The sequence below is a fragment of the Pelobates fuscus genome, chromosome 6 (assembly GCF_036172605.1).
Source record: "Pelobates fuscus isolate aPelFus1 chromosome 6, aPelFus1.pri, whole genome shotgun sequence".
Taxonomy (NCBI): domain Eukaryota; kingdom Metazoa; phylum Chordata; class Amphibia; order Anura; family Pelobatidae; genus Pelobates; species Pelobates fuscus.
This window is the reverse complement of record NC_086322.1, coordinates 117,313,389-117,333,379: the sequence shown is the minus strand read 5'-3', so window position 1 is coordinate 117,333,379 and position 19,991 is coordinate 117,313,389. Positions and strand designations below refer to the sequence as shown.

Sequence of the window (19,991 nt, the reverse complement as noted above, 5' to 3'; positions counted from 1 at the left end):
TACCTGGGAACCTTGCAGCCATTGAGTCGACCACAAACTCCTCTGTATACCAAAGTATTGTAGAGTTAAATGTGATGCCATTGGTCCAAGAAAATTGGGTTATGCAACAGGACAATGTTCAAAGCACAGCAGCAAATCTACAACTGAATTGCAGAAAAAGAAAAGAATCAAGGTGTTGAAATGGTCTAGTCGAGGCTTCCTCAAACTCTGGCCCTCTAGATGTTCTTGAACTACAACTCCCATGATTCTATGAATGAAATAGATAGGCTGAGAATCATGGGAGTTGTAGTTCAGCAACATCTGGAGGGCCAGAGTTTGGGGAAGCCTGGTCAAGTCAAAGGCCAGACCTCAACTCTATTGAAATGCTGTGGTGGAACCCTAAGAGTGCTGTGCATAAGGAAATGCCAGCAACCCTCAATGAACTAAGCATCCTGGTACCTCCAACCTTGCCTCAAGTTCTGGTTATGTACCTTATATATCCACAGTTCCTGCTCTTGTGCATCTGCATCATCTATAAAGAATTCACTTATTATTATTTGTGTGTAATAATTATAATTTGTCGTATCTTTCAATCTTTGTGTTATGGGTTTCTTCATAATTTACTTCACTGGCTTTGTGGTTTCCTTGTACATCGGTTCCCATAAACCCCTTTCTCAGCTCATGAAGATCACTTCAATAGACCCAAATCTGAACTTTTAAATTAAGGAAAAGGAGAGGTCATATCCTACACGATCGATATGGCATTACGGTGTTCTTATGTGGGTGGTCCGCATAGTATAGAAGCCTGGAGCAGGCAGCAATAAGAATGCTGCACGCGCCTTATTAGATTGAAGAAGTGACATGGATGAATTAAAGTTCACCTAACCACTTAAATAGTGGTTTTGGCGTAATCCCATGCCCTGTTGTGTTTTGTGTTGTGGTTTGCGATTAGTGCATTTTCTTTAGCTTTCTGACTTCTGATAAAGACTTTTTTCATTGAGTCGGAGTATCAATTATCCTGAGCTTGGCTAGTTTCCCAGTTTCTTCATATCTCTTTAACCCAAACATTGGCTTGATCAGTTTATAAATAAATAGTTTCTGTATTCAAGCATTAGTCCAGCCATTTTAAATATTCGAATACGTTCTATACAGTATGCTCGGATTTTGAAGTTCTGCATGGTGTGGTACAATATTTGTGACATTACATCAGGGCCATGCTCAATAAGTAGCGTCCTGTGAGAATAAAATTGAGAAGTTGTGCCATCGTATGGACCAATTCGCCCAGGCACTTCATATTCTCCTGACACACACCACTTAACTGATACCTAAAAAGCCAGACCACTGCTTCTCCCCCAACTAGGCTAGTAGTGGTTGATTCTTCCAGTATACATAGTCCTTCAGTGCATTGAATTCTTCCCCTAGATATGGCTAGGACCCCAAGACCTGTAGGGTCTTCCCTAATCAAATAGTTTTTTTACATTGAAATGTCTCCCAGATCATTTCCTATAGATTGTGCTAAAATTGGCTTTCTAATGAACCTACACATGGATAAGGCTCCAGCTTTGGCTATCAGTAATGGGAGGCAAAAAAAAAATAAAAATTGTATATTATTACCAGAAGTCTATAACAGCCTTTCATGTATCTATGTGTATTCAATGCTCATAGCTTATCCCGTAAGGCTGCCAAGGACCGAATGATACTCTAAATTTCCATTGGCTTGCTATAGAATCGAACACATTTCAAGTTCTCATCTACATCTTGTCAGGTTGTGTTAGGTTTTCCTTGGTTAGCAAACACCCATAAGAAGCATTGAAGGCCTGATGTACACGCACTCGCCATGCATGTGTATTATGTACACTTTGCGCTGATGTCGGAGGAGGCGGAATTGGGTGTTTAAAGGGTTATTTAACTCTTTCTTTGCGGTGGGGTGGTGGGGGGGAGAGGGGGGAGAAGAATATTGTGGGGGCAGCTCTGTACTCCTAACACTAAAGTGTTCCTATATATGCCATCAACATGCCTGCAGCTCTTTGTAGACTGGATGAATGTACAGTTGACCTCAAACCTGGCACTGTTCCACCCAAAGGAAAGGTCCCCCAGGAAAATGTAATAATGGAGGAGTACATAAAAGAAGCCTTAGAGACAGGATCTATCTGAAGGCCTTCTCCTGCTGGGGCAGCCTTCGTTTATGTTTCAAGAAAAAGAGAGTGATCTGAACGCTTGTATAGATTAAAGGGGTCTTAATGAAATCACCATGTGTCATAATTACACAATCCTTTTGATTTCTGAGATGTTTGATAGGTTGCAAAGTGTCCATATTATGACCAAACTTTATCTTTAGGGAGTATGCATAAAGGAGGAGAATGAATGGAAGACAGCTTTTAACACCCAGAGCATGTATTATGAAACAATTCATGTTTTGTGAAGCCAAACAGATGCTACTAAAAGGATTAGTGCACCAAAACAGGAAGATGTAATTACAGTGTAAAAAGTATTTCACCAATATTGATATATTTAGCCTTTGCTAGATATCAAGCATGTTCTGGGTTTTAAATATTATTATTATACAGTTAAATCATATAAATTTTATAATTTCAATAAGTGCAACCCTCCAGCTGTCCAAGACTTTATTAATGTCCTCAGAGATTACAGCCATTTTTGGGTCAACGTATACTTGGATGATATCCTGATGCATTCTCTTAACATAAGCATATTTCCTAAGCAAAAAAAACAAAAAACAACCACAAGTACTACACGCACTAATAAAGAACAGTCTTTATTTATTGTCACTTAGAAAATTGCTTATTTGGTCAAACTGAAATCCAATTTTTTGGGTACATAATCTTTTCCCTTAATTTTGGAGGGTAATGCTGAAAACAAGACTTGATACTCACTGGAGCGATCACGGAGAACACCCGTGGAGGCATCCTGCAGATTGGCTTATGGTCATCTGCACATTCACCAGAATGGTTTTAAAAAAAAAACAGCAGTAAGTTTGATGACTTGTATTTGCAGACAGAGAGACAGTGACCTGTGAGGAAGTCTGAGCAATGCAAATTTTATTTGGTCTGAGTACCTGCAGTTTTTTTTGTTTTTGTTTTTCTAACCATCCTTATGTTTTAATTTCTGAAGAAAGAATTTTCTTGTTTCCTGCTACAGAGGCCATCCTCTATAATTAGTTGGAAACATCATGTGCCAGTATTTGATTTAAAATTTGTAAGTGCAATAAATTAATTAATATTGTTCATTTATTGGAAGCTCTGCACTATTTCTCTTCCTTTTTTGTTTTGAGCTACATGGTTACTGTATACTGGGAAGATAGCAGAGATGTCATCATAACTCAAGATAAGTGACAAGCCTACCATTTGAATACACTTGTAAGTGCAACATATTTATCTCTCACAGTTATCAACACAGAATATTGCACTGTTTCTTTATGTATTTGTAGATCTTATATTTCCTCCAGGCAGGCAAGAACATTCAGCTAAGCCATAAAAGGACTTGGGAGCAGTTTCACCATTTCTTGGAAAAATCTGTCCTTCAGTACAAGGCCCAATCAGACAAATGCAATCATGCAGCTTCTTCCTTCTAAATAGAGGATATTGTATAACTCTCTGCAGATAATATCAATCTCCAAGTTCCTTCTATGAAATGTGCACGTCGGTTCATTGGTCCTTTGAGAAACCTAAGTAAGAGCAACGAAGTATGGTACGCCTTGAATTTGCCAACATAAATGTGCATTCCCAACATATTTCACACCTCCTGGTTGAAAGCTCTCCTTTGCAAAATATATACTGTGACTGGAACTTCAACATCTCTATCAGTTGAGGGACAAGAATAGTTTGAGTTGAAATGTTAACTTCTCGTTTCTTTCAAAGTAATCTTCAGTACCGCATGTAGTGGAAGGGTTATTGTCAAGAGGAGCGCAGTTGGGTGTCCGCTGGCTGACTGATATGCCCCTTGTCGTGTACGTATCCTATATTCCCGTTTTCCTGCCAAGCCTGGTCTTTTATATCCTTTCCTTTTGACACAGAGCTCTGGAGTTCTTGTGCGGGTGTTCTGCATCGATCGGGAGGCTGGAGCCCAAATTGGGCAGCAATGAGAACCTTGCTACACCCACTGGCTGTCAATAAAATAACAGGTTCGGTTACTTCCTGGTTTGTTTAGTTCAGTGGAGCTAAACTCAAAGGCAATTGCCCAGAGAACCTGCCTTGCAACAACTTCAAATTTAGCAGCATTGGGAAGTCTGTGATTAAACAGCCACAGAGAGCCTGGGTTGAGGAAGAAAGGGGGCATGCAAAAGCACCAGACAAGATATCTGGAGCTTATGAAAGATGTTTGGAGTGTTTATTTTTTATATTTGGACATTGGAGTGTCCCTTTAGTGTGCCATCAAAGCTAATGCTTTCAGATTCAAATAGGGGAGTGGAGACTTGGTCAAATGGTCTGATCTGATTATAATCAAATATTAGCATGTTAACATGACCTGACAGTCAATTCATGTTTTGTGAGGCCAAATAGGAACCACTAAAAGGATTAGTGCACCAAAACAGGAAGATGTAATTACGGCGTAAGAAGTATTTCACCAAGATGGATATATTTAGCTTTTGCTAGATAACAAGCATGTTCTGGGTTCTAAATACTATTATTATACAGTTAAATCATATAAATGTTATTGATCCTCAGAAAAGTGAAAGGACAAGCTGACTTTTTGGAACCAACTGGTGACAATCAAGCTCTAACTCCTGGGCTTTTTTGTAAAATTACAAAGAATAAAAAAAAAAAAAAAAACGGACACAAATGATGTGGATCCAATAAGTAATGTACCAGTACCACCTAGTGGTGTTAACCTAGAAAAGCATCCCAAAAAATAAAAATGAAAAATATCAACTAGCTTCCACGTACAAATGCTAATTAAAGAGTTAAACTAAACAGAACAATGAGTATTGGACTTCCGCGATATCCTTCATGGCAATGACAGGACACCACTGACAGTTCTATTGGAGAGGGACAATAGATATTTACTAAAGGCAAGCTGCAAGAGTTAAGGACACAACGGCCTCTAATAGAGGCAAAGCCTTGTATTGCCCAAATGAAAAATAAAAATCACTGTTTACTAGATATATCCCAAATGAATACTTGCAATAATTATGCATTAATTATATCTAAAAACAGTTAGCAAAGACTGCATATCTCCTGCCTGCTGGCTTTGCAAGCCCTCCCCTTCTAATCCTGCCCAGACTTTCTGTGACTGCCCAATTATAGACTTCCCAATGCAGCTCAAAGAGAAGCCTGTGCAGGTCAGATGATCTGGGCATTTTTCTGCTTCTTGAGTTTCGTTACACTGAGCTAACCAAACCAAGAAGTAACAGGATCTGAAGATGCTTCACCTTCTCCCATCTCATGGACCTTGGAAGCTTCAAACATCTGTCTAGGAAGATTTGCTGTTCTTTATTATACACCAACCATAAGTAGCAGAGATTATAGACATTAGGATGTAAGGTACAGGGCCTCAGTGTATAGACCTACATGCAGAGGAATATGGTTTGTGATGTGGATGTCGTGTTATCAATGGGTATAATGTAGTTTAGTGATCGGTGGAATCTAAAAGCTGTATTTTACACAATACCCGACTCCTGATAAATTTGGGTCTGAATTATAGAACTAGAATAAGATTGAATTTATCAGGATCTACTGATAAAACAAAGCAATTAAAGCAGACAATGGCATGAAAGGAAAGAAAAAAATGGAATGGAGAGCAGAACATTGTAGCATGGACAGTAACACTAGACTGCAGACAAGCATGGTCATTAAACTATGCTAAAATTAAACAGCTGAATGGCGTGCTTTTGATTGCTTTCAGCTAAATTTGATTTTTTAAGTGGTAAGAATTTAAAGGGTTAAAGCACAAAAATAAGGACACTAAGAAAATAACCTATTCATTCTACATTTCTCATTTGCATGTTGCACACACAGTGGCACCTCGGTTTACAAATTTAAGTCATTCTCCGGGACGTTTCTTATTGCGAAAAATATGTAAATCGAAACGCGCTTTCCCATAGGAATGCATTGAAAACCAATTAATCCATTTTGGAGGTCATAAAGTCAAAATGAGCTGGCATGGAAAGCAACCCACAATGCAGAACACACAATAAAAGGCACGCAAACGACAAAGCTCAGCCCCCTACCTTTCCACAGCTTGAGAAATGCACCAAAAAGTCCCAAAACAACTGCAAACAATTTCCAGAATGACTCCAAAACTCGATGCAAAAGCCGCCCCAACACCTCCACACTCGACGCCACGTGCTACCCACAGGCTCCAGCATGCAGGGGGCAGTGCTATAAACCTCCCAGGTGCAATTCATCCTGAGGAAACTTGCCTTGTATAGCGGAAAAAAATTGTACACCGAGGCATTATTTTCAATGGATTTTCATTTGTAAAACGAAAATTATGTTAACCGAGTCGTTTGTAAACCGAGGTCCCACTGTATTGCCATTACTTCATGATGGCAGCCAAGCAAATCTCCAGTTCCTACTCTCAACTATTGGTAACCTGGGAGAAGTATAAAATAAATTAGAAAATAAGACATACGTTGCTATAAGTTTAAAGGAACACTACAGTCACCAAAAACAACATTCGCTTAATGGACAAGTTTTAGTGTATACATCATGCCCCTGCAGTCTCAATGGTCAATTCTCTGCCATTTAGGAGCTAAATCACTTTGTTTATGCAGCCCTAGGCACACCTCCCTGCATGTGACTTGTACAGCCTTCCTAAACATTTCCTGTAAAACATCTAATGTTTACACTTTATTGCAAACTATGTTTAATTTATAATTTATCATCTTCTGCTCAGTTAATTGCTTGCTAGACCCTGCAGTAGCCTCCAGTGTGTGATTAAAGATCAATTCAGATAGCAGGAGAGAAAATTACTTTAAAAGTTTTTAACAGCTGATTGAAAATAAAACCATTTTGTTTTTCATTTTGTGTCAGTCACAGCCAGATGATGTGTGGCTAGGGCTGCATAAAGAGAAATAAAGGTGATTTAATCCCTGAATGGCAGAGAATTGAGCAGTAAGACTTCAGAAGCATGATCTATACACAAACTGGTTCATTAAGCCAATGTTGTTTTGGGGACTGTGACTTTAAATATAAAATGGTTTTGTAGTTTTGCATTTTGTATCAGGTTAAAAGCACACTCTAGGCACCATAACCACTAGAGTTCCCACACACCATCCCAATGTTCAGATAAAGTTTTTTAATTTCTTATCGCTGAATGAGAACCGTCAGTTACTCACAGCCCGGGCCCCTCATTGCTACTCAGCTGATGCTTCTTCATTATCTCAAGCAGCAAAGGGCAACAGTGACTGGCTGAGAGGGTCAGCTGACCAATCTTAGCCCATCACATGTGCCTATCACTGGTATGAGTTGATATGGCTTAGACAAGATGTAACTTTGCTTAGCCATACCTCCAATAGGGACCAGGCGGTGGGCTGTGTTGAACCTTTGAAAATTACAGGATTGTATGTTGGTTAAGAGAATGGATGTAGGTTACAACTAAACAGCAGGTTATTGGAAAGATAAAAAAAAAAAAAAAAGAAGCAACATGTGTGTGTGTTAGCGCATCCATAAAGAATAAGTGAATTAATGCACAAACTTAATGACGCACAATTGCAGTGGAATTCAGCAACAACCACAGAAATTACAAACATGTTTTTTCCCCATATACAGCTATTTGCCACTGGGTTTTCAAGACACCATTTAGTGAATAACCAGTCTTGGATGGTCACATTTTAGGAATCCTTAACCAAACAAATGTATGTGCTGGATACTAGTTACTCTAAACACAGTATATGAGAGCAGGCAGAGAAGAGCTCTACATGTGTAGAAAACAAGAGAAAAAAAAAAAAAAAACAGAATGCATGTCCAACATAGATAGAGTAATGCAAACATATTCATTTTGAGTTTTCAGAAAGGCTTTAGGGGATAACTGCATGTCCCTACAGGCTTATTTTGCAGATTTGTGGATTTCAAGTAAAATGAGAATTTTATAAATCTCTTTAGACTTACGTCCTTACTAAGGGTCTTATAGTAACACCTCCTGGCCATCAAGCAGACAGCCGGGAGGGTTTCCTACCACACTAGATTTGAATTGTAGTTCAAAGTAAATAAAGTGCTTTGGAGCTGCAGAAACTCTCCCAAGGCTGGAACCAATGGTGAGTTTAACAGATTTAAACCCTTTCATGGATTCAAAATAAGAGAAGGGCAGTATTTTTTACAGGTTTAAATAAAGTATAGAGTTTATATTTTGTATATGTTCCTTTAAGTGTCAAGAGGAAATGTATTTTGGCTAAAATTTACTGAACCCAAACTAAGTTAGCAGTAATATGTGATGTGAAGGAAGACAGTTAGTAATAACATCATACCCGCTCCTTTTCTAATCTTCTCAATTGTTCAGCCTTCAGCAAATTCATCTGAAATGGATGCAAATATTTACAAAATGAAGTAAAAACGACAATATCAAATAAAGGTTTATTTTCACAAAGCGGCAGTAGACGTACCTGCTCCCTCTGTCTTTTTTCCTTCTCGAGTTGTCTCATGTCAAGTCTCTTTTTCTTACCTGGATCCTGCAAGATATTAAACTCCTATTATTAAGCACACACTGTGCTAGGCCACACTCAGACAGGTAGGTTAGTGAAATCACAGGTCAGCAACAGAAACTTGGTTAGAAGGCATGACTGGGAAGAACCAAGGAGGAAAGGTTTGAAGGTTTTCATTTATATATAAAAGAGGTCAGCGCTAGAATAGCCTGCACCATATAAATGCATTTTCAGGACCCTCCAGCTCAGCGTAGGGTTAACATTAGTTCTTGAGCTTGAAGGAAGCAGGAGGGACAACTTTGTACCTCAAACAATTTCCTCCTTTCTTCTACGGGATTCACTTTCTTCATTGGTACATGTGGAGCCTGAACAAAAAGCAAAACTACAAATTAGATAAGAGCATTTCAAACTTCCAAGAAACCTTGGCATTTTAAAGAAAAGTTAAATAGGCCAGTTCTGAACAATTTTAGAACGTAGCCCTTTTTCGGTTATGTATATGAACAGTTTTTGGGCAATCAACTACATCAATCAAGATACTTTAGAAAGGCAGCAGTGAAAAAAAAAAAAAATAACTAAGACAACTAACCTTGTTGTACAAACAATATATATATATAAAATGTATCTTGCTAGGCACAGTTACATGAGTTAAACAACAGGGTGACAAGATGCAGAGTTTCATGAGATACATAGTTCACAGATTGAAGGATATCGATATTGATATAGTTTTCGAATTTCACTAGACACATTTATGGACCAAATGAAACTTCTCTTCAATAATGCAATACAATGTTAAACATAATTTTTATGTAATCACATGATCTCTAGGGACTATTGAAACCTGTGCAAACAAAAGAAAAACTGTACTGGTAAACACTAGTATGAATAACCATATTAACATAAACTACAATAAAAGCAAACTTAACAGTGTGCTCGGGAGGGGAGTGAGGGCAAAAAAAAAAAAAAAGAGACACGGAAGAAAATTACAGAAGATGAGTGGACCCCAGCGAGCTCGGGAGTAGCATGGAGATGGGTCGCTTGTCCCCCCTGTCTTTCCTTCCCCCCCATACCTTTCTTTTTTTTTCCCCCCGCTTTCCTTTCTCTCCTATTTTTCCTTTTTTCCTCTACATGTATCTCTCCCTTGAAACTCAAGGGAATTCTTAAAATTAAAGTGTTAATATATGCGTGAATGCTCGTACTAAAACAAAAAAAATCCTTGGTGGAAAGTACGAGGTGTGAATCAGCCATAAGCAAAATCTGGCATTTTATTGTATGTTATCTCTATCTTAACTCAGCAAATTCTCAAATGTAGCGATAAGAGCATTGCCAATAAGGCTTCTGCACAAGCCAGATTGTCGTTGGCATGTTAATGTTTTTCCTGCCGAGTGAAAAATAAAGAATAAAAAAAAAGCAAACTTAAGTCTGCCCATGGATAACGTAATTTTCAGAGAGCATGTAAAGCCATGAAACACATCCCTGGCAGTAAGCAGCAGACTAGAGCTTTAACCCCTTAAGGACACATGACATGTGTGACATGTCATGATTCCCTTTTATTCCAGATGTTTGGTCCTTAAGGGGTTAATGAAATGACTCACAATGTAAAGAAATAATTTATATGTTAATTTTTTGTACTATGTCTGAAATGCAATAAAAGGGGGATAAGAAGGATAAGAAGTACTTTAATTATATACAAGGCACACATCATTCATTCATAGTGTTTTTTCCCCCTGACTTTCTTAAACAAAAAAAATGAAGGACATGTAACCGCTGCTGGTTCCCCTATTTACCACTAAAATGTCTAAAAGCATGTAATATTTGAAATATAAACTAGTAATATTTGCATATGCCAATGACAGGCATTGTCACATAGGCTTCCACCAGAACACTGTCAAGTACAGTGGAATCTGGAACAGCTCTTGTTCTCAACCCTGTAACACTTTCAGTCCCTTTCACAGACTCTGGAACAGCATGGAAATAGCAACAGTTCATTAAGCAAGATGTATGTAGCTCTAGTTCTCTAGTTAGAGGTGATCCTGTTTGTTTTACAGTTACTGTTAACAAATGTGCTCACCTGTCTGTGTCTGATCTGCGGCTTCCGGTCGTGGTGCTTTTTTAAAGCATCCGCTGATTTTGTTAAAGGCACTCCGTACTTAGCGGCTGGTTTGGTGATTTTGTGGGCAGGAGGAGAGGGAGAAGGCATGGCTTGTGCTGGAGCTGGCCTTTTACCTGATTACAAAAAAATATTTAAGCCTTTATTTCAGTATTTAGAGTAACCTGCTCAAAAAGAATCTTGCAATCCCAAAGAAATGTAATCAGTGCACAAGTCAAACACCTAGCTCCATATTATTTTAATCACTGCTGAAGTTCTGGCAGTACAAGCTGAATGCCTGTTCCTAACCATGCATTACTTACAATCGAATAAATTTTATTCCAGGACAAATGCATATATCTGTACACATGCACCTTCATTAAACTAATGAAATAAAACAATTTTTATATATATATATATATATATATTAGGATATTTAGAGGTTTTATTTTTAAAACCCTCTTGTTCTAGCACATAAAAAATAATTGTATCAGAAGGTTCATCGGTCGGTCATATTATGTATAACCAAATTTGATTAACTACTACACAAGAAATTAAATGTTCATTTTTTTATTCCTGCTAAAAGCCAATCTATTTTAGGATTTAATTTGACATCTGATGCAACAGAAAGTAAGCAGGATCAATTGAACAAAGCAATCCTTTAAGAAAACATAAAAAGACAATGCATTGATTACCATTTGTGTAAGACCTATATGGAAGCTTTTCAAAGATGTAAGTCAATCTGCAATGTTTAAAACAGCTCTGTTACCATTGAGTTTCTTATAAAGATTGGATCTTTCTAAAAAACCCTTTAGTTGTGTTTGAATTTCTTGAGATTCCAAAGCAATTAAACCATATCGTTTGGCATTCTTTGACAAAAGACTGGAGTTTCTGCCTTTTCCATTTCCCATCAGCCATGACGACGGATGGAAGCAAGCATCATCTTGTGTGATGTGCAATAGATGCCTCTGGTTTATTGTACAAGATCATTTACAGATTATACCATGGTCTTACAGGATTTTCCATAAACTCAATTTTGCACTCTTGTGGAAGCAAAAGAGTACAAGAGTGATGTTTGCACCTGACAGATGAAGTTGCCAGGAGCCGAAGATGATAACAGTGATTGGATGATTGTGCCAAGAAAAGACAGCTTAAGGGAAGTATATCTCCTTAACAGATAAGCAAACATGCCACCTAGTGGGGTTTTGCTGGGAGAAAAGTGCAAATACTCCAAAAATGACAGTGTCATCACAAAAGATTTTACTTACCAGCTAATGCGTGACATATAGGTTTAGCTACATTTGGCCCGCCTCCCATGCCAAATTCTTCAGCAATAACCTTTAAAAGAAAAAAAAAAGTTAACAAAATAAATAAGAATAGCATAAACATAAATAAGGAAATGTAACACAGAGAGCACACTTGGTTTGAGGGCCTTTGCGTGGTGGCCACAAGGCTATATGAAGCAATCTCGATGCTGTTCCAATACTTGCTGGTTAGGGACAGAATGGAGAAAGACATGTGTCAGAGACAATGGGAGGGTCAGCTAGCTAGGACCTTTTCAACTGCTCAGTGGGAGAAGGTTCTACTGGGGCAACACAAGAGCTCTATTACTTCCCACTACCAATAAGTAAATAATAAACTTCTCTCCTTGTAATATAGGACCCCAGTCCTTCACAGAATATTCCCTACAATTTCCAAAAAGCTGTTGGAGATGCCATGGGGGACTGGAAACTTTGATACATATCTGGTGGGAATGTCCTATCATAGCCCCCTTTTGGGTAATGGTGAGAGGTGGTGACTGAAATCTTGGGAGACTCAGTTCTTTGGAGTGCTGAAATGGCCTTGTTACATTTGATCAATATGCCTAATTCCACATATAAATTCTGCGCCATTTTTTCAATTCTGCGCCATTTGCTTAACACTGCTAAGGCACTGATCCCCATCTCATTGGAAGACTTGATATACCCACGAAAGAACATTGGTTACATTTTATTATGTCTCTCCAACACTTTTTGACTTGTACTTCTTTGGACATTGACTACTGAAACCTTTCAAGGCTGGAAAGGGGAGGAAGGGCTCAATTATAAGCTTTCGGACAGTGATTGTTATTTCTTGATATCCCAGACTAGTCCTCATTTACATTTGATTCCTGCTATGTACGCACACATGGGCCGCAGGAGACAGGACTCCTCCATATAGTCAACCCTCATAATGTGGCATCTTCAGGCACTTAATGTGGCACTTAAAAGTGGTTTCCTTAATAGACTGACTGCTAGTGGGGAATATGCCAATCTTCTAATATTGCATATCCCTTAGAAACATAGAAACATAGAATGTGACGGCAGATAAGAACCATTCGGCCCATCTAGTCTGCCCAGTTTTCTAAATACTTTCATTAGTCCCTGGCATTATCTTATAGTTAGGATAGCCTTATGCCTATCCCACGCACTCCTTTACTGTGTTAACATCTACCACTTCAGCTGGAAGGCTATTCCATGCATCCACTACCCTCTCAGTAAAGTAATACTTCCTGATATTATTTTTAAACCTTTGTCCTTCTAATTTTAGACTTTGTCCTCTGGTTGTGGTAGTTTTTCTTCTTTTAAATATAGTCTCCTCCTTTACTGTGTTGATTCCCTTTATGTATTTAAATGTTTCTATCATATCCCCCCTGTCTCGTCTTTCCACCAAGCTATACATGTTAAGATCCTTTAACCTTTCCTGGTAAGTTTTATCCTGCAATCCATGAACCAGTTTAGTAGCCCTTCTTTGAACTCTCTCTAAGGTATCAATATCCTTCTGAAGATATGGTCTCCAGTACTGTGTACAGTACTCCAAGTGAGGTCTCACCAGTGTTCTGTACAATGGCATGAGCACTTCCCTCTTTCTACTGCTAATACCTCTCCCTATACAACCAAGCATTCTGCTAGCATTTCCTGCTGCTCTATTACATTGTCTGCCTACCTTTAAGTCCTCAGAAATAATCACCCCTAAATCCCTTTCCTCAGATGTTGAGGTTAGGACTCTATCAAATATTCTGTACTCTGCCCTTGGGTTTTTACGTCCAAGATGCATTATCTTGCACTTATCCACATTAAATGTCAGTTGCCACAACTCTGACCATTTTTCTAGTTTACCTAAATCATTTTCCATTTGGCTTATCCCTCCTGGAACATCAACCCTGTTGCATATCTTAGTATCATCCGCAAAAAGACACACCTTACCATCAAGACCTTCTGCAATATCACTAATAAAAATATTAAAGAGAATGGGTCCAAGTACAGATCCCTGAGGTACCCCACTGGTGACAAGCCCAAGCTTCGAATATACTCCATTGACTACAACCCTCTGTTGCCTGTCACTCAGCCACTGCCTTACCCATTCAACAATATTGGAAACCAAACTCAAAGATTGCAGTTTATTGATAAGCCTTCTATGTGCAACAGTGCTTCTCCTGCTTCATATTTGGCACTTTGTAATATGTAAAACGGTTCTTACAATAGAGACCTGAGTATCTTGAGCTGTTCTCTTTCTTGAATGTTATGATTCATTTTTTTTTAAAAAATTCTCTAATATAAAAAATAAAAAAATAAAAAAGATTTTCAAAGCAATAAGGAAATATACAATAGTATGATTTTTTACACCACTGATGGTGAAATATAAATTCACATCTATTTTAAATGTATAACTCCCATGACACTTTTCTAAGATTAGGTAATGGCAATACTAATTCAGAAAGAAATTCCCATTAAAAGTTTGTTTAAAGTCTTGGAAAGCTGAGGGATTATATTAGATAGCACACATGGAATTAATTCATGTAAAATGTAGACAGACATTTTCCCATGACTTCAATTGCACTTAAACCAATGTCTTTTTGTACACTTGTATTGAAATGAGCAGTCAAACAAATAATTTTTAGCAGAGATGAACAAATAATCAAATATTCCCTATGTGGGTCTTTTTAAAACCTTCAATGATGCTCATCGATATAGTGTTAAAGTTCTGTTTCAAGGCAGTCTAGACATAAGTTCTCTTCAGTGGATAAAAATGGCGAATTGAGCACACAGTTCCTCTTCTTTCTTGCTTAGATTTGATGGTTTATATTTAGACATTTTATATGTAGTTTTAGAAGAAAGCTCTACTGGAGGCTTCAAATAAATTGCATGTTACAAACATCCACTCCCCCTCCCCCCCTAAAAAAAAATAAAAAAAAAATTATATATATATATATATATATATATATATATATATATATAATTTCATTTTTATTTATTTATACATACACACATTATCATTTTTGTTTTACTAGATCTATTGATGATTTATGCATAATTTTATTAATTTTAGAGTAAAAAGCCTGTACAGTCACGAACAAAAACGATCAATTCCTCTTTTTTTTTCCCCCATTACTTGGTGAAGAACATATTTAGCACAATGAGTTTTGATGTGGATGTGGATCTAAATATCCTAGGATGCATTTGATTGAAAATATGTGGATGATTACATAAACCCTTACCTGTGGAGGCAAAAAACGCTCTATACGTCTGTATATAAAAGGCTTCTCCAATATGGAGGTGACAGATGGACGATCCCTGGGATTCCGCTTAAAAAGCATAGAGAGTAGATTGCGAAGGTCATAAGAGTAATGCACAGACACAGGAGGATATGAACCCCGAATTATCTTCAATACTAGGTTTTTCATGTTACCAGCTTCAAACTAGAAATAAAATAAAACAACTTAAACTATACTTCGAGAACTTGAACTTCCAGGACCATTACAATAGAATCCTCCACCGGATAGTTATATATATTTTTTTTTTTACTGAGCTGTAGACCCTAGAAATGCAACTGAAATGAAACAAATTATGGATTTAAAAGAAACACCACTTGTCATAAAACAGCTACAGCCACCAATACAAAAACACATTGTATTAAGAAGAATATAATGTTACAGTAAATTTACAAACAGAATACACGTATAACAGAGGTATGGAGCATGGTCATTAAAATAAAAAAATGAAATCATACAACAAACTTTCAACCTTTAGCATATGTGAAAACAATTTAGCATTTTTGCAAGTTTCCAAGCAAATTCCCATACCCTCTGGGTAAGAAAAGGCTAAAATTAAAAATGGATCTTGTTTTACTGGAAATTTTCAAATGAAGAAAAAAGAAATAAATATATATATATATATATATTAGAGATTAGGTTTAAGTTATGCATAACCCACACAAAACAGGCTATAAAACCTAAGCATTATCCATATTTTTGAGTAACTAAAGTGCCAATAAATAAAAATAAAAATTATTTTGTCTCAAACATGTGCACCAAATGGTAGATCTCCATATCTCTCTGAATCTAAATCTAAAGTGTGACTGTACCATATTGGTAGAAGAGGAACACTATAAGAAAGCAGTTTCACTTTAAATGATCAATAAGCAACCCTGCTTGTATTCCATTCATAGTGGCTGAGCATTCTCATCCGTAATCCCAGCTTCATACCCGACGATACAGGAAAAAACCTAAAAGAAACGCCACTGCCACTAAAGCTGGCTTTGTGCTTATATTTACTGTAGAATAATACTTACCGCGTGCTTGAGGGTGCACATTTCATAAAGGACGCATCCTAGAGCCCAAATGTCACTAGAAGAGGAAGTCACAAAAACAGATTAGAATGTTTACTCATTCTTGTGCATGAAAACACATGCAAAAAGACTAAACTTGCCCCCTTTTTGACATTTTCTTTCCTGCCCAGCCCTTTAGGCTAGCTATGCAGGATAGAAAATGTAGTCAAAACATCTGGGGTACGAGGGTTAGTCCTCACTGTACTTGGGTATAGACATGAGACAAATGTGATAAAGAGGGTGTACAAATATGCAAGACCTAATTCTGTTCAAGACTGCCATCTTGGTCTAGTGCTTGTATACACACACACATATATACATACATACATACATACATACATACAAGACACACAGGAACCTCAGAACTTGAACAGTCCCATTCCCGAACAATTCGGAAGTCGAACTAAAATTCTGAGTAAAAAAAAAAAAAAAATGCTTCTGTATGCGAACGATCCTCGGTACCCGAACACATCACGCGGCATTAACCTCTATGGTAATCTCGTTGGTACCTCGTTAGTATAACGCATCGCTCCATTCTGTCAGCAAACAGCTCCATTCTGCCAGTTAACAGTCATTCAGTCTTCAAATAGAGTTCCACTAACTCTTAAATAAATTTTATTGAGTCTTCACATAGAGCTCCATTCAGTCTGCAAAAACTCACCATGGGTCCCAAAGATATTAGCCAAGCCAAGAGGAAAATTGTGAGTACGACAATAGAGTTGAAGATAGAAATTATTTTAAAAACATGAAAGTGGTGTCCGTGTCTCTGATCTAGCAACACAGTTTGGAATGGCCAAATCTACAATTTGTACCATATTAAAAAAATAAAGACTCCATCAAAGGAGCCAATGTTGCTAGAGGGGTGAAAGCAATTACAAAACAAAGAAGACATACACTAGAAGATGTAGGAAAAATTGTTATTGATATGAGTGCTTAGAGTGAGGTTTTCAAAACAAGTAGAGGGTGGTTTGAAAAGTTGAAAAAGAGAAGTGGCATAAGCTTCCAGTGATAAAGATGGAGCTGAGAAATTTGTTGTTGAATTTAAAGCCTATGTAGAGGCTCAGGAATTTGTTCCCCAACAAGTGTTTAACTGTGACGAGACAGGCCTGTTCTGGAAGAAAATGCCAAAGAGAACCTACATAACAAAGGAGGAGAAATCATTGCCAGGACACAAGCCAATGAAGGACAGGCTAACCCTGTTTTTGGGTGGGAATGCGAGTGGGGATTTTAAATTCAAGCCTTTGCTAGTCTACCACTCGGAGGACCCGAGGGTATTTAAGAAAAACCATATCCAGAAAAGCAAATTGCAGGTGATGTGGAGGGCCAACAGCAAAGCTTGGGTAACCAGGCAATTTATTGAGTGCGTTCATGAGGTGTTTGGGCCAAGTGTTAAAAAAATTCCTAAAAAAAAACAAAACAAAGAAAACTTGCCTGTCAAGGCTCTGCTCCAGGATTGGAGGACGAATTGATGGAGGAGTTTTATTAATGAGAAGTTTTTTCCCCCCCCCCCAACACATCTCCTCTTATCCAGCCCATTGACCAGCAAGTAATTTCAAACTTCAAGAAGCTTTGCACTGTTCCAAAGGTGCTTTGAAGTAACCTTAGATACAGAGCTAACCCTTAGAGAGTTCTGGAAAAATAGTTTTAATATCCTACATTGTTTACACCTCATAGATGAAGCATGGAGGGATGTGTCTTATAGGACCATGAACTCAGCCTGGACGAAATTATGGCCAGAGGCTGTCCCTGAAAGAGTCTATGACGGTATTAAACAGGATGCGCCTGTTGTTGAGGATATTGTGTCTCTGGGGAAATCAATGGGCTTGGAGGTGAATGATGATGATTTTGAGGAGTTAGTGGAGGATCACCAGAACAAATGCACCGCAGAAGAAATCCAAGACCTTAAGAGGGGGCAGCAAAAGAGGGCATCTGAGGAATTATCATCATCATCATCATCATCATCAGAGGAGGGAATAGAAAATGTTCCTAGTTTACTGATCAAAGAAATGCATGCGAAGTGGGTTGAAATGCAAAATTTTGTTGAAAAATATCACCCCGATAAAGCTGCTGTAAGTCATACCACAAACATGTTTAATGATAATGCTATGTCTCACTTTAGACACATTTTAAAACAAAGGCAACAGCAAGTCTCAATAGACAAATGTTTGGTGAAGAAAAGGTCCAGGTAATCATGAGCCTCAACCAGATATCAGTGGTGTTAAAATGATCAGGGTAAAGAACGTCAGAACAGTTACCTTTTGTAATTACGTAAGGCGACTCCTCATCCAAACAATGATAGCCCCTCTCCTTTCCACTTCCGCCATCAACTCTCATCATTACAGGTAAAGTGACATTTTCATTTACTATACATTGTGTTTATTATTTTATGCATGTAAGGCATTATTAAACAGTAAAATTTGTGTTACAATGCTGTAATTTTGGGGGTCTGGAACGGATTAATCAAATTTACATTAATTCCTATGGGAAATGTTGATTTGGTTCTCGAACATAATCGGAACGGATTACGTTTGAGTTCCGAGGTTCCACGGGATAGAGATAGATATAATTATCGGTTCAGCCGATATTCCGGATTTACGAAAATATCAGTATCGGCCACTATTGATACAGATATTGGCGATAATGTGAGAGGCAGCGGTGGCCCAGGGCACACAGGGCCGTCGCCTTAGGGCGCAACAATCGCGTGACCTGCATGAAGAAAGCGCATAACGCTCTCCCCTACCAGTCACTCAGTGTAGCGTGGTCCGCTCTGCTCAGCCACTCTACAAGAGAGGTAATGACTTACACCGGGAGGGGAAAGGAGAGGAACAGTAAATAGTCTTGAAAACAAAAAAAATCTGACTGACGTAAATTTTTTGCATTTACCACTTAATTAAAAAATAAAATTGTAGAAAAAAAAGTTCAATAAACATATTCAGTTAACAGTAGATTTGTGTAGAAATTGTTTCTTTTTCACAGTGGTAAATGTCCACAGATTATCGGCTCTCAAAAATCTATATCGGTCGAATAAATATACATACATACATACATACATACATACACACACACTTCTCCAATTAGACTCCCAGTGTATACCATACAAGTTCAAACAAACATTATACAAACCTCTTGTTGTTATAAGGTCTGTTCTCACATATTTCAGGAGACAGATAGTAAGGTGTTCCTATACATGTACGAGCCAGCTCTACAGTACTAAAAAGGAAGGAAAAACACAGCAAATTAACAGTTATAACCCGTACCATACCTTCCAACAACATATAGTTGAGAGGCAGTCTTACCTGTTCAGAACCCTAGCTATTCCAAAGTCACCCAGTTGGATTGTTCCACTCTTTGTCAAAAAGATATTCTACAGTGGATACAAAATGTATGTATATATTATTAAGCAAACTGGAGTGAGATAGAGAGGAACACAAAAATATATATCGTAATCTATATGGCATTTTAATATGTGATGTTAAACCATTTCCCACAATTTCACATGGCATAAAATGTTAATCTGTACCCTGAATAATTTGTTCAATGGAATTAAAATTAAAAAACAAAACAACCCCCCCAATCTAAGAAAAACGTCAATTAATTGCCCACAAGCACATGTAGTTCAGGGTAATTAGGGCAGTTCTGTAACTCCATCAGTATCTTATAAAAATAAATTGAAGTATAGCTGACTATAGGTGTGTGCAGAGTGCC

General features: G+C 37.8%; 1 protein-coding gene across 1 annotated transcript in view; it reads right to left on the bottom strand.

The window, feature by feature from the left end:
• NEK1 (NIMA related kinase 1) overlaps window positions 1-19,991 on the bottom strand; it is a 115,672-nt gene that overhangs the window by 82,960 nt on the left and 12,721 nt on the right. The window contains exons 5-13 of the mRNA XM_063458188.1: window positions 19,583-19,650; window positions 19,410-19,496; window positions 16,251-16,305; window positions 15,178-15,378; window positions 11,930-11,999; window positions 10,644-10,798; window positions 8,881-8,940; window positions 8,537-8,602; window positions 8,402-8,449 (exon numbers count right to left, since the gene is read on the bottom strand). Of these exons, the coding sequence (XP_063314258.1) occupies window positions 8,402-8,449; window positions 8,537-8,602; window positions 8,881-8,940; window positions 10,644-10,798; window positions 11,930-11,999; window positions 15,178-15,378; window positions 16,251-16,305; window positions 19,410-19,496; window positions 19,583-19,650 (810 nt within the window). The remainder of the gene's footprint in view (window positions 1-8,401; window positions 8,450-8,536; window positions 8,603-8,880; window positions 8,941-10,643; window positions 10,799-11,929; window positions 12,000-15,177; window positions 15,379-16,250; window positions 16,306-19,409; window positions 19,497-19,582; window positions 19,651-19,991) is intronic.